Here is a 14,617-nt window from a genome sequence, read left to right as displayed (position 1 = left end):
AGCATTTGTCATCTGGAATTGCTTTCCAACTCTGGTGCAATGTAGAAAATGGATTGGTAATCAAAGCCAACCAAACTATGGCCCAAAAGGTGTGTAAAGTGGGCCTGCCTGAACCTCCTAAAGAGTATTTTTAGGTTTTGGCTAACCAGTTAAATTGGTCCACTTTCAGAGTGAAATGAGGATTGCAAAGCACATGAAAATACATGAAAGTCCTGGAGAAGAACCATATCTTTGCTCCACCAAATCTGTTGGTTGAACTGATAGGAAAACAGGCATGAAAAAGAGTAGTTTAGATTAGATTTTAGTGAGAAATTCTTTTATTATATTCCAGTGGTCAGACACTGGAACAGGGTCTTTTCCACAGGTTGTAGAGAAGTTGTGGATGCCCTGTACCTGGAACTATTCAAGGGCGGTTGGATGGAGCTCTGAGCAATCTGGTCTAGTGAAAGGTGTTCCTGCCCGTGGCAAAGAGGTTGAAACTAGCTGATCTTTAAGGTCCCTTCCAATCCAAACCATTCTGAGATTCTGTGATTCTATGAAGGACATCAGAATCAATTGTAGAGCAGGGTGTCCTGAGCATGACTCTACAGAGTAATGCCTTCCTGATTCATGAATGCTGCATTTTTTTATGATCACGTCTAATCTTTTTTGCATCCTAACGTCAACAGAAATCTTTTGATTTAGAAAAAAATAAAATCAATATATCTATAATCTTGTTCAACAGCTAAAGAGTTCAGTTCCACTCATTACAGCATTCTAAACATTTCCTGATCCAAAAAGGATTTTTATTTCATTAGTGGTAGTCTTCTAGGAAATTGTCCCATTCCCTAGGTATACAAATGCACCCTTTCAAGGCACAGAGGAGGATTCCTTTCTAACCATGGGGGTTATGTCACCGTCGGGGTGCTCATCTTGGCCAGGTTCTCCAACAAGCTCTTATTCATCCAATCCTCCCTATAAATCACCTTGTCCAATGCCTCAGCAGAACACAGCTCTGTGGGAACCCAGAGAGCCTGGGGTGCCGGAACCCACTCCCGGACCTGGTTCCATATCAGTGAAACAAATGTGTCCTTGGGAAAAAATCCCTTCCTTACACATTCTCCCCTACTACTCAGGTGAAAAGAGCGGCAACAGCACAGACAGTAGAGCTTCAATCCAGAAGGCCACGTGTATTTGTACATCACATCATGTTTTCACTACCTTTTGTTTTACCTTTTTTTTTTAAATTTTTAATCCTTTAGCAAATACCTTGGTGTGAATGGCCACCAGCTCAAATGCTCTGCCTTGGCAACAAGGGGACTCCGAGGAAGTCCCAGCAGTGCTGCATCTCCTCCCTCCACACCTGCCAGAAAGCAACAGGAGGGAAAAAAAAACACCTTCCTGAGCTTTCTGTGCCTTTCAGGCAGGGGGAGTAGGGAATGGCCCAAGGGCAGAGTCACTGATAAAAGCCACCCTGGAGGACTTCTGCCCTCCTCCATCTCCCAGCCACTATCAGGCTCCTCCCCTCAGCAGTTTCTGTCCTTGTCCAGCATCCGACACAGATTAACCACAGCTCTCTGCTCTCCAGCGACAGTGCCACGCCGGGAGTGCTCCAGTTCCACAGCTGGGGGATTTCACAACACAGAGCTTCGACCAGACAGGCAGCAGCTTCCCTCCAGACCGATACAGCAACAGGAACACCTCTGCTAAGACCACATGGCCACTTCGGGAAAAGTAAGGACAATGCCTTTTCCGTCTTCCTTTCTGAGCTGCCCTGCTCTTGGTGAAATACTCTGCAAATGGCTCAGCCTGTGCACTGCTACTGCATGCCCTCTCTCCTCCCACCTTACTCCCTCAGCTCTTCCAAACCCCCTTGAATTCCATGAGCTTCTGCTTTCCTACAACTGCACCTGTGAGTACCTGCATTAGGTAGTGCCTTTCTCCTCTGTCCCGTCCACCAGCTCAGGAATGAAAATACAGAATTGTACTGCTCTTGAAAAACCCTCCTGCTCAATCCCACTCTGTGCCCTTGCTTTGGCAGGAAATGTAGCTCTTCAATGGTTCCATCTTGCAGCCACTCATCTCCTGCATTCAGCCTTGTCCACGACGATACATTTTCCAAGCTTCAAGCTCCATTTAGCTGATGTCAAACCAGCTTTGGGTTGATTGGTTGAGCAGGGTTTGAGCAATGTCAAACACAAATCATCCTTTTTGGCAAGGGCAAAATGGTCCAGTTGTCAACCAGATGGGGACCATTCCGTAACCCCTCTCAGTTACCTTCAGCCCAGTGTCTTACAAGGCTGACATAAAAACTCTTAGTGGCATTGCCTCTAGGTAAGGTCCACAGTCACCATGGGAGCACAATCTGTCCATTAACATATGACAATGTTAGGAAAAATCCCCTGAAGCCATAAAACCCCAATCATTTTCCAAGGTTATACCTGATACTCTTTGTGTGACAAAGCACAAATGGTGTTTCCTCAGACCCTAAACTAGGCCAGTGTTTACTGAGTATCACTTGGCTTCAGGGGAAGCTGAGCACTACCAAGTTTGTCCACCTCTGGTTTAGATGCTTGCAGGATGACTGTCCCCAAGCATGTGCTAAAGGAAAATGTTCCCATGTAGTGTAATCCTCTCGGTTGCTTCCAGGTTATCAGATGCAGAGCTGCTGTTGCCTGGGCTGCAGGACACCCACTCTCCATCGAGGAGGTGGAGGTTGCCCCTCCAAAGGCAGGTGAAGTCCGGATCAAGGTAAAAACACATTTCAATTACTTCTTCTTCACCCTTGTGGGAATTGCTTTTCTTGTGGCTATACCTTGGATATAACTCAGGGATCTATGTCTGCCAGTAGGCTTTAATTGTCCAGAGCTGCCTTAGCTCAAAGGCACCATCTGCCAGGGCCTCTGTTTCAGACTAGTCCTTGCCTAAGCTGTCTCAGAGGAATTGCCATCTCCAGCCCGTGCTCTGCTGGACTGACCCCTGTGATCCTCACTGTGGCCTCCTCTCCAGTCCCACCTCCAGCTCAGTCCAGAGGAAAGCCACATGGAGCATTCAGCGTGAGGAGAAGGGGAAAGCCCAGCCCAGGCATAGCGTGCTGTCATGGAGTGTCAGCACTGACTGTGGGGGCACCATAGCACCCCGGGGAAAATTACTTCCACAAACTGAGTAAGTCAGAGGCCAGGTCACCAACACTTTCCTCTACAAACAGCTTGTGGCCGCAGGCATCTGTCGCACGGATGAACACCTCTTGCAAGGCTGCTTTCCCAATGCGGAATTCCCAGTTATCCCAGGCCATGAAGGAGCTGGAATCGTGGAAAGCATTGGAGAAGGAGTGACCTCTGTGAAACCAGGTAACTGGCACACACACAAACACATGCCCAGGATTCAGCTCTCCAACAGGCAGCACCCTCAGGGCCTGCCTGGAGAGGGGCACCTAACAAGGGATATGTGTTCTTCCAGGTGACAAAGTCATTCCCGTTTGCGTCCCTCAGTGTGGAAAATGCAGCTTCTGTTTGAATCCTGAATCCAATTACTGCCTGAAATCTCAGTGAGTTTGCTTCACCTTCCCCTACACCTACACCTACTCTCTGACAAGTCTGACACCCCCCCCATCGGTGCTTTAGTCAACGAAATACAAATGTTTGCACCTCCCTACAGTATCTCTGAGCCACAACACCTGCTGCCTGACAAGACCACCCGGTTCACTTGCAAAGGGAAGCAGATCCACCACTTCCTGTGGATGAGCACGTTTGCAGAATACAATGTAGTCCCAGAGTACGCCGTTGCCAAGATAGATCCTGCAGCACCTCTGGACAAAGTCTGCTTGCTCGGCTGTGGGTTTTCCACAGGCTATGGGGCTGCCATCAACACCGCCAAGGTTGGTGTTCAGGCGTGTCAAGCACCCCAAGGCTGCCCTCACACTCTCACCAACCCCTCTCCTTCTCCTCCTCACGCTGGAGACTCACAGGGCCCCATGCTGTGCAGGTAAAGCCAGGCTCCACCTGTGCCATCTTCGGCCTCGGAGGAGTTGGCCTCTCTGTTGTCATGGGCTGCAAGGCAGCTGGAGCTTCCCGCATCATTGCCGTGGATATCAACAAGGACAAGTTTGCCAAGGCCAAGCAGCTGGGAGCCACCGACTGCATCAACCCTCGAGACTGCCAGAAGCCCATCCAGGAGGTGCTCACTGAGATGACAGGACAGGGTGTGGACTACTCCTTTGAGGCCATTGGCCTCAAAGAAACCATGGTAGGTGGCATTTTGGCACTTGTCTTCCCTCTCAGATCATTCACAGGCTCCTGGGAAATTTTCCAGGGAAAAATTCACTCCGGTGGGAAATTCCTTGCCTGCTGCCTGCACTGCTGGGCACACCTTTGTGAGACAAAGGCAGTCTGTTGGCTTGGGGAGAAAACAGTGTATGGCTCTTAAAAGAGGCCTCGAACTCTCAGTGTCTCCTGCACAAGGGAGGATGTGTTTTCAGATGAGCAGGGAGGGCCAGATGACAGCTCAGAAAGAACAGCTTCCTGACCAACTCGCCAGTGCTTTCTCTAACTCACCTCTCTGTCCCATCAGATTGCTGCCCTGGCCTCCTGCAATATGAACACTGGCATCTGTGTGATGATTGGGGAACTGGATGCTGCTTCAGAGATTTCCCTTGATCCTATGCTTCTGCTGACTGGGCGTGCATGGAAGGGGACCCTGGTTGGAGGTATGAAAGTTAAGAAAATGTTTTAGAAATTTCAGCTTTTCCTTTCATGGCAGTTTACAAATCCTACTAAAAGAGGATTTTCAAGGAGAAGTGAACTAAAGAGGAGCACTGCATTAAAGAGTAGCATTAAAAATGCTAACAAAAATGCTAATAAACCTGTGATGTTCATATAGTATAAAACATACAACTGTCTCTGCTATCCCACCAATCCCAAAAAGGGAAACTACCACACAAGAGAGTGGCACCAGTACTGGTCCCTCAGTCCTGACCCTCACAGTAACACTCCCTTCCCAAAACAGCATTTCTCCCATCATTCACTGTAGTTGCTTGCTCTTCTTTCTAGGCTGGAAGATGAGAGATTGTATGCCCAAACTAGTTTCCAGCTATTTGGAGAAGAAATTCAATTCAGACTTGCTGATCACGCACACGCTGCCCTTCGCTAAAGTGAACGAGGGATTTGAGTTGTTGCGGGCAGGAAAAAGGTGAGACCCTGACTAGCAGGAGCGAGGCACAGCAAACAGCACCTCCTCCTAAAAGTCAAACAGCCCAAATGCTCTGGCAGGCAGAGCACACAACACTGTCTTCTCAAAAAGCACCTGAGTCTTTTGAGGAAGCAGGGCCCAGAGCCAGGTGTGGGGACAATCTGCCATAACGCAGAGGGAAGAGCCCACGTTCAGCACAGGGAACCCTGCAGCTCATGGTTCAGCTCAACCGAGATCCTGTGGCCTTATCATCTGAGGGGTTCCCTTCAGCAGAGATTTGAAGGCTCCCCCACTGCTGCACGTGTCATGCAGCTGAGTGAGGAAGAGGCTGGAGGGAAAGAAGGCAGCCGGTCCCCAGGCACACCTGCCGACCCCGCTGCCTGCTCCTGGACTGCAGCACCAGTAAACCCTCCCTTCCCTTCCACTTTTCAGTATTCGCAGCGTCCTGCTCTTCTGAGGGACACAGCCATGGAAAGCTGAGAGGAGGCACCAGCCCAGCAGATGCTCTCCTGGCCCAGCCCCTTCTCAACCAGCCCCTCACCTGGTGGGGCACAAGGAGACGACAATAAGGAACTCGCCTATGCTGGTGTTGCTGCTGGTCCTCCTGTGCCCAGGCAAGACCCAGAAGCATCCCTCTTCTGACAAAATGCTTTTACCAATAAAGGGTTTCAGTCAAACTCGTCCCATGCAGTACACTCAATCAACAGAGGTCCCACGGGGCACGAGGAGCTCCTCCTCATCCCGCAGGCCCTTCCACCACACCCCTGGTCTCAGCAGTGAGCAGCTGCCTTTGCCCCTCCACTGCCACTGCCTTCCACCTTCACCCACCTCAGACAGCTCTGTCCCCAGCTCTGGGACACTTCTCTGTCCCCATCTCAGCTGGGTGAATGCTGCAGCCTCAACCAAAGTCCAGCAGGTAAATCACCGCTCCTCCTGCTGCTGCTGCTGCCGCTCTCTGGTCTCGCTCACAGGACCCCAGTGTGTTCTGCTACTTGAAGTGATCCCCACACCAAACCTGTCACTCCAGCACCCTTCATTTAAACATCAGGTTTTCTTATCACTTTACTTTGTACTAGTCTCTCCTCATTTTTCCTTCCTCAATTCATACTTGTCCTCTTTAGACCCTTTTGCCTCCCCATCTCAGGCTATTCTTCTGACCTAGCTTTGTTCTGGATAACAACTTCAGAGAAATTTACAGACTGGAATAAGGAAGAGAAATTACAGGTGCATTTATGTCCCGCCTTATGTAAATGTGGGTGCTAGAGGTACTCTTCCCAGCCCTTCAGAAACTATAAAGCAAAATTGCTCCTTACATGGCAGAATTAAATTCTACAGGAGCTAGCAGGATCACAACCAGTCTGGCAACTAAATTTGTTCTGTGCACAAAATGAGTCCCTTCCAATCTGAGATATTCTAGGATTTTATCATTCTGTGATAGAATGGACTCACAATCAGCAATGGCTGTAGGAGTCCTGCTCTTATTTTAACATATTTTTCCCCTCTACCATTCTCCTTCACTAGAGTGAACAGAATCAACTGATTTTTTAATAGACTTTGATCAATAGTTTTCTTATATCTCTTCAATGTAAAATACGTCAGGGGGGATCCAACTCTCGCATTCCTTACCTCATTTGACTCGTCCCCCTTTTGTTTTGTATCAGGTATACAATATTTTTGGTCCTAATGGAGATGAAAGCAACAGGGCATGGTAGAGAATAGTGAGTTATCAATCCTGCAAACAAATGTAGGATATGATTCAGTTTGTCCTTCACGGTAGCATGTAAAAATGGTACACTGAAGCCAAAAATTTAATGCTGAGTCAGTAATAAAGGCAATAATATCTGCCTTTGTCTTTTAACTAAATGTTACTGGGGACTTGAAACTGCCGCAGGCAGGGGAAAAGGCAAGATTTGTACTTAACCCTCACAAGTGCATTTCAGGGTCTTTTCCACAGAGATTTCTGACAAAGATTCTTCCAATTTTCCACTGCTTTGATACAGACAGTAAACAAACTTAATACACACAGTGGGCCAGAGCCCTGACTACCAAGATGAAGACAAACACCTTGAGGCCTGGGCCTATCTGTACAAACATCTGACCTCCCTGATCAATTCTTAAGACTTGTCTAATACATGAATACATAGAGCAAGTCAGGATAGGAAATACTGTGGAATGGAGATACACAGCATCTACCATTAAAAAGTTAATCATTAAATCCGTGTCTGCTGACATATAAGTTTGATTTGATTTTCCCTCTATTAATTAGATAAGAAAAAACCAACCTCGTGTCTTAAGTGTACACAAAGCTGCACAGCAGCAGGATCTCACTATCAACTCCCTGCCATAATCACACACATGTCAAATCCTTTGCAGAGATGCCAGCTACCCATGGCACTTCACAACTGCAAGCACGGCAGACAGCAGCTCTGTGTTGTCTCCCCATCAATGTTGGGTTTGCAAGTTTGGTGGACTAGAGCATCACACGGATGTTTTAAGGAAAGATAATATTACACCTTTGAAAGACCTTTCTACAACCAGTTTTTAGGTTATAAACTCAACAGCAGATACTAGACATGTCTTAACAGGTGTGAAATACAGGTAGCACTGTTCACATTTATGTCCTTATGTGTGAGATGAAAACATAGGCCAATGTATGGAATGTTATCCAGGAAGCAGTTGAATGATCTCAGTATCTGTTACAGCTCTTTTAAAATTTGTTGGTTTAAACTTTGAACACTTCCAATCACACAGGATATCAGCCATAGAGCATTTGTCATCTGGAATTGCTTTCCAGCTCTGGTGCAATGTAGAAAATGGACTGGTAATCAAAGCCAACCAAACTATGGCCCAAAAGGTGTGTAAAGTGGGCCTGCCTGAACCTCCTAAAGAGTATTTTTAGGTTTTGGCTAACCAGTTAAATTGTTCCACTTTCAGAGTGAAATGAGGATTGCAAAGCACGTGAAAATACATGAAAGTCCTGGAGAAGAACCATATCTTTGCTCCACCAAATCTGTTGGTTGAACTGATAGGAAAACAGGCATGAAAAAGAGTAGTTTAGATTAGATTTTAGTGAGAAATTCTTTTATTATATTCCAGTGGTCAGACACTGGAACAGGTTGTAGAGAAGTTGTGGATGCCCTGTACCTGGAACTATTCAAGGGCGGTTGGATGGAGCTCTGAGCAATCTGGTCTAGTGAAAGGTGTTCCTGCCCGTGGCAAAGAGGTAGAAACTAGCTGATCTTTAAGGTCCCTTCTAATCCAAACCATTCTGAGATTCTTTGATTCTGTGGAGGACATCAGAATCTATTGTAGAGCAGGGTGTCCTGAGCATGACTCTACAGAGTAATGCCTTCCTGATTCATGAATGCTGCATTTTTTATGATCACATCTAATCTTTTTTGCATCCTAACGTCAACAGAAATCTTTTGATTTAGAAAAAAATAAAATCAATATATCTATAATCTTGTTCAACAGCTAAAGAGTTCAGTTCCACTCATTACAGCATTCTAAACATTTCCTGATCCAAGAAGGATTTTTATTTCATTAGTGGTAGTCTTCTAGGAAATTGTCCCATTCCCTAGGTATACAAATGCACCCTTTCAAGGCACAGAGGAGGATTCCTTTCTAACCATGGGGGTTATGTCACCCTCAGGGTGCTCATCTTGGCCAGGTTCTCCAACAAGCTCTTATTCATCCAATCCTCCCTATAAATCACCTTGTCCAATGCCTCAGCAGAACACAGCTCTGTGGGAGCCCAGAGAGCCTGGGGTGACGGAACCCACTCACGGACCTGGTTCCATATCAGTGAAACAAATGTGTCCTTGGGAAAAAATCCCTTCCTTACACATTCTCCCCTACTACTCAGGTGAAAAGAGCGGCAACAGCACAGACAGTAGAGCTTCAATCCAGAGCTTCAATCCAGAAGGCCACGTGTATTTGTACATCACATCATGTTTTCACTACATTTTTGTTTCACCTTTTTTTTAAATTTTTAATCCTTTAGTAAATACCTTGGTGTGAATGGCCACCAGCTCAAATGCTCTGCTTTGGTAACAAGGGGACTCCGAGGAAGCCCCAGCAGTGCTGCAAATCTCCTCCCTCCACACCTGCCAGAAAACAACTGGAGGAAAAAAAATCTTCCTGTGCTCTCCATGCCTTTCAGGCAGGGGAAGCAGGGAAAGGCCTAAGGGCAGAGTCACTGATAAAAGCCATCCTGGAGGACTTCTGACCCCATCCAGCTATGCAGCTCCTCCCCTCAGCACTCCCTGTGCTCCTCAGCGTCCAGCATCCGACACAGATTAACCACAGCTCTCTGCTCTCCAGCGACAGTGCCACGCCGGGAGTGCTCCAGTTCCACAGCTGGGGGATTCCACAACACAGAGCTTCGGCCAGACAGGCAGCAGCTTCCCTCCAGCCCGATACAGCAACGGGAACACCTCTGCTAAGACCACATGGCCACTTCAGGAAAAGTAAGGACAATGCCTTTTCCATCTTTCTTTCCGAGCTGCCCTGCTCTTGGGGGAATACTCTGCAAATGGCTCAGCCTGTGCACTGCTACTGCAGTGCTCTCCTCCCACCTTACTCCCCCAGCTCTTCCAAACCCCTTTGAATTCCATGAGCTTCTGCTTTCCTACAACTGCACCTGTCAGTACCTGCATTAGGTAGTGCCTTTCTACTCTGTCCCGCCCACCAGCTCAGGAATGAGATACTGAATTGTACTGCTCTGAAAAACACCCTCCTGCTCAATCCCACTCTGTGCTCCTGCTTTGGCAGGAAATAGAGCTCTTCCATCTTGCAGCCACTCATCTCCTGCATTCAGCCTTGTCCACGACGATACTTTTTTCAAGCTTCAACCTCCATTTTGCTGATGTCAGAGCAGTTTTGGGTTGATCGGTGCAGGATTTGTGTGATGTCACACACAAAGCATCGCTTTGGTAAGGCAAGCAATTATCCAATTGCCAGCCAGACATGGACTGTTTCCTAATCACTCTTAGTTACCTTCAGCCCACTGAAACTCAAAGTACTGTTCTTCTTGCCTGAAGCTGCAGAAGCGCTTGTGTTGCTGTCACATCTGTCTCGTACACCAGAGTCTTTTCCCTTCAGGGATCTTCTCCATGTCGCCTACCAAAAGCCAGTTTGGAACTCACTTGGTGTTTACATGGCAAACATGAGAGAGGCCAGAGCTATCCTCAGCTTCTCCTTAGCACAGACCAGTCCAAGGCCAGGCAGATATCAGCCCTCAGTGCTGTTGGAAGGGCCCACAGCCTCTCTTGTGCCACAGCAGCTCAACCCTGCTGCCCTGCTGTCATCCACAGAGCCCTGTCCTGCAGACACAAGGCAGGTGGATTCTTTTCAGTTTCCAGGGAAAACACAACCCTTACTCTCTCTGGACTGGTCACTTTGTCTTTGCATTTCACTCTTCACACTATGCCAGTGTTTACTGAACATCACTTGGTTTCATGGAGAGCTGAGCACTCACGTGTTGCTGCTCTCCCACCACATCCCACTCACCCAGCAAGTCCCCCAGGAAACAGCACAGGACAGTTGTGTAGCTCCATGAGTGCATTGCAGTGTGCAGAGACACGTGTTGGGCAGCTGTAGGTTTGGTGATTGTAGGACAACCATCCCCAGCCGTCTGCCAAAGGTGAACATTCCCATGCAGCGTAATCCTCTCGGTTGCTTCCAGGTTATCAGATGCAGAGCTGCTGTTGCCTGGGCCGTGGGCAAAGAACTCTCTGTCGAGGAGGTGGAGGTTGCCCCTCCAAAGGCAGGTGAAGTCCGGATCAAGGTAAAAAGACATTTCAATAATTTTTTTCTCCCTTGCAGGAATTGCACTTCTTGTGGCTATCATTTGGATATAACCAAATGATAGCCACAAGAATATAACCCATGTAATAAGGCCTGGGGTCTGCCCATAGGCCTTAACTGTCCAGAAAAGTCGTGTGGAAAATCATTCCACAAATTCAGTTAAACAAAGGCTGGGCTATTTCTAAAGTTCATCATCTGCTCTTTCCCCTCCAAACAGATTGTGGCCACAGGCATCTGTCACACAGACGAACACGTTTTGAAAGGTTGCTTTCCTAATGTGGAATTCCCAGTTATCCTAGGCCATGAAGGAGCTGGGATTGTGGAAAGTGTTGGAGAAGGAGTGACCTCTGTGAAACCAGGTAATCAATGCACACACAAACACATGTGCACAAGTCTACCCTCAAAGTGGATGAGGCTGCCAACAGCTCAGAAACTTCTCCCCGTTCCTGAGTTAGTGGCTCAACATCTGAGTGCACACTCATTGCACTGGACTGTCACATACACCTTCCTGTTCTGTTCCTCATGTACATGAATGGGGCTTGGAGCAGTTCATCCTGACAGAGGAAGAGAAGGGTTTGTGGTGGGTTGCTGCAATTGGAAAGCTCAGCAGAGGTGCTCCAGCACCCTCAGGGCCTGCTTAGCAAGAGGTACCAAAAAGGGATCCACTTTGTTGCAGGAGACAAAGTCATTCCCCTTTGCGTCCCTCAGTGTGGGGAATGCAGCTTCTGCCTGAATCCTGAATCCAATCACTGCCTGAAATCCCAGTGAGTTTGCTTCACCTTCCCCTACACCTACATGGGTGACAAGTCTGACACCCCCCCATCAGTACTTTAGTCAATGAAATACAAATGATTTCTCTTCTCCACAGTCTCTCTGAACCACAAAACCTGCTGCCTGACAAGACCACCCGGTTCACTTGCAAAGGGAAGCAGATCCACCACTACATGTGGGTCAGCACCTTTGCAGAATACACCGTGGTCCCAGAGTACGCCGTTGCCAAGATAGATCCTGCAGCACCTCTGGACAAAGTCTGCTTGCTCGGCTGTGGGTTTTCCACAGGCTATGGGGCTGCCATCAACACCGCCAAGGTTGGTGTTCAGGCGTGTCGAGCACCCCAAGGCTGCCCTCACACTCTCACCAACCCCTCTCCTCCTCCTCCTCACGCTGGAGACTCACAGGGCCCCATGCTGTGCAGGTAAAGCCAGGCTCCACCTGTGCCATCTTCGGCCTCGGAGGAGTTGGCCTCTCTGTTGTCATGGGCTGCAAGGCAGCTGGAGCTTCCCGCATCATTGCCGTGGATATCAACAAGGACAAGTTTGCCAAGGCCAAGCAGCTGGGAGCCACCGACTGCATCAACCCTCGAGACTGCCAGAAGCCCATCCAGGAGGTGCTCACTGAGATGACAGGACAGGGTGTGGACTACTCCTTTGAGGCCATTGGCCTCAAAGAAACCATGGTAGGTGGCATTTTGGCACGTGTCTTCCCTCTCAGATCATTCACAGGCTCCTGGGAAATTTTCCAGGGAAAAATTCACTCCGGTGGGAAATTCCTTGCCTGCGGCCTGCACTGCTGGGTACACCTTTGTGAAAGGAAGCTGTGTACACGTCCTAAAAGAGTCCTTGAACTCTCAGTGTCTCCTGCATAAGGGAGGATGTGTTTTCAGATGAGCAGGGAGGGCCAGATGACAGCTCAGAAAGAACACTTTCCTGACCAACTCGCCAGTGCTTTCTCTAACTCACCTCTCTGTCCCATCAGATTGCTGCCCTGGCCTCCTGCAATATGAACACTGGCATCTGTGTGATGATTGGGGTACCGGATTCGGCTTCAGAGATTTCCCTTGATCCTATGCTTCTGCTGACTGGGCGTACATGGAAGGGGTCACTGCTTGGAGGTATGAAAGTTATGAAGACATTTTAAAAATTTCAGCTTTTCCTTTCATGGCAGCTTACAAATCCTACTAAAAGAGGATTTTCAAGGAGAAGTGAACTAAAGAGGAGCACTGCATTAAAGAGTAGCATCAAAAATGTTAATAATAATGCTAATAAACCCGTAAAGTTCATACAGTATAACACATACAACTGTCTCTGCTAATCCACCCATTCCAAAGAGGGGAAATTACCACACAAGAGAGTGGCACCGGTACTGGTCCCTCAGTCCTGACCCTCACAGTAACACTCCCTTCCCAAAACTGCATTTCTCCCATCATTCACTTCAGCTGCTTGCTCTTCTTTCTAGGCTGGAAGACGAGAGATTGTATGCCCAAACTAGTTTCCAGCTATTTGGAGAAGAAATTCAATTCAGACTTGCTGATCACGCACACGCTGCCCTTCGCTAAAGTGAACGAGGGATTTGAGTTGTTGCGGGCAGGAAAAAGGTGAGACCCTGACTAGCAGGAGCGAGGCACAGCAAACAGCACCTCCTCCTAAAAGTCAAACAGCCCAAATGCTCTGGCAGGCAGAGCACACAACACTGTCTTCTCAAAAAGCACCTGAGTCTTTTGAGGAAGCAGGGCCCAGAGCCAGGTGTGGGGACAATCTGCCATAACGCAGAGGGAAGAGCCCACGTTCAGCACAGGGAACCCTGCAGCTCATGGTTCAGCTCAACCAAGATCCTGTGGCCTTATCATCTGAGGGGTTCCCTTCAGCAGAGATTTGAAGGCTCCCCCACTGCTGCACGTGTCATGCAGCTGAGTGAGGAAGAGGCTGGAGGGAAAGAAGGCAGCCGGTCCCCAGGCACACCTGCCGACCCCGCTGCCTGCTCCTGAACTGCAGCACCAGTAAACCCTCCCTTCCCTTCCACTTTTCAGTATTCGCAGCGTCCTGCTCTTCTGAGGGACACAGCCATGGAAAGCTGAGAGGAGGCACCAGCCCAGCAGATGCTCTCCTGGCCCAGCCCCTTCTCAGCCAGCCCCTCACCTGGTGGGGCACAAGGAGACGACAATAAGGAACTCGCCTATGCTGGTGTTGCTGCTGGTCCTCCTGTGCCCAGGCAAGACCCAGAAGCATCCCTCTTCTGACAAAATGCTTTTACCAATAAAGGGTTTCAGTCAAACTCGTCCCATGCAGTACACTCAATCAACAGAGGTCCCACGGGGCACGAGGAGCTCCTCCTCATCCCGCAGGCCCTTCCACCACACCCCTGGTCTCAGCAGTGAGCAGCTGCCTTTGCCCCTCCACTGCCACTGCCTCCCACCTTCACCCACCTCAGACAGCTCTGTCCCCAGCTCTGTCATGCTTGTCTGTCCCCATCTCAGCTGGGTGAATGCTGCAGCCTCAACCAAAAGTCCAGCAGGTAAATCACCGCTCCTGCTGCTGCTGCTGCTGCCGCTCTCTGGTCTCGCTCACAGGACCCCAGTGTGTTCTGCTACTTGAAGTGATCCCCACACCAAACCTGTCACTCCAGCACCTTTCATTTAAACATCAGGTTTTCTTATCACTTTACTTTGTACTAGTCTCTCCTCATTTTTCTTTCCTCAATTCATACTTGTCCTCTTTAGACCCTTTTGCCTCCCCATCTCAGGCTTTTCTCCTGACCTAGCTTTGTTCTGGATAACAACTTCAGAGAAATTTACAGACTGGAATAAGGAAGAGAAATTACAGGTGCATTTATGTCCCACCTTATGTAAATGTGGGTGCTAGAGGTA

General features: G+C 48.5%; 2 protein-coding genes and 1 long non-coding RNA gene across 3 annotated transcripts in view; 2 read left to right on the top strand and 1 right to left on the bottom strand.

The window, feature by feature from the left end:
• The window catches only part of LOC135412953 (uncharacterized), a 60,070-nt gene that overhangs the window by 25,905 nt on the left and 19,548 nt on the right, over positions 1–14,617 (bottom strand). The gene's annotated exons all lie outside the window — the stretch shown is intronic.
• LOC135412939 (alcohol dehydrogenase 1-like) lies at positions 1,427–5,843 on the top strand. The gene is made up of 9 exons (XM_064651950.1): positions 1,427–1,713; positions 2,629–2,730; positions 3,188–3,329; positions 3,439–3,526; positions 3,637–3,856; positions 3,964–4,224; positions 4,549–4,684; positions 5,028–5,166; positions 5,599–5,843. The coding sequence occupies exons 1-9, from the start codon at positions 1,696–1,698 to the stop codon at positions 5,621–5,623; spliced, it is 1,131 nt and encodes a 376-aa protein (XP_064508020.1). The 5' UTR covers positions 1,427–1,695; the 3' UTR covers positions 5,624–5,843.
• LOC135412938 (alcohol dehydrogenase 1-like) lies at positions 9,294–14,025 on the top strand. The gene is made up of 9 exons (XM_064651949.1): positions 9,294–9,635; positions 10,853–10,954; positions 11,192–11,333; positions 11,651–11,738; positions 11,843–12,062; positions 12,170–12,430; positions 12,730–12,865; positions 13,210–13,348; positions 13,781–14,025. Exons 1-9 carry the CDS (start codon positions 9,618–9,620, stop codon positions 13,803–13,805), a joined length of 1,131 nt encoding a protein of 376 aa, XP_064508019.1. The 5' UTR covers positions 9,294–9,617; the 3' UTR covers positions 13,806–14,025.

This window comes from Pseudopipra pipra, chromosome 4, assembly GCF_036250125.1.
Source record: "Pseudopipra pipra isolate bDixPip1 chromosome 4, bDixPip1.hap1, whole genome shotgun sequence".
Taxonomy (NCBI): Eukaryota; Metazoa; Chordata; class Aves; order Passeriformes; family Pipridae; genus Pseudopipra; species Pseudopipra pipra.
The sequence above is the reverse complement of the archived record's forward strand: the minus strand, read 5'-3'. Positions and strand labels throughout refer to the sequence as shown.

What these genes read in the sequence shown, in the direction of transcription:
- LOC135412939 (XM_064651950.1), top strand. An exon ending in CTGCCATCAACACCGCCAAG is followed by an intron (nt 3,857 to 3,963) that starts GTTGGTGTTCAG and finishes CATGCTGTGCAG; the next exon opens with GTAAAGCCAGGCTCCACCTG. An exon ending in TTGTTGCGGGCAGGAAAAAG is followed by an intron (nt 5,167 to 5,598) that starts GTGAGACCCTGA and finishes TCCACTTTTCAG; the next exon opens with TATTCGCAGCGTCCTGCTCT.
- LOC135412938 (XM_064651949.1), top strand. An exon ending in CAGGTGAAGTCCGGATCAAG is followed by an intron (nt 10,955 to 11,191) that starts GTAAAAAGACAT and finishes CCCTCCAAACAG; the next exon opens with ATTGTGGCCACAGGCATCTG. An exon ending in AATCACTGCCTGAAATCCCA is followed by an intron (nt 11,739 to 11,842) that starts GTGAGTTTGCTT and finishes TCTTCTCCACAG; the next exon opens with TCTCTCTGAACCACAAAACC.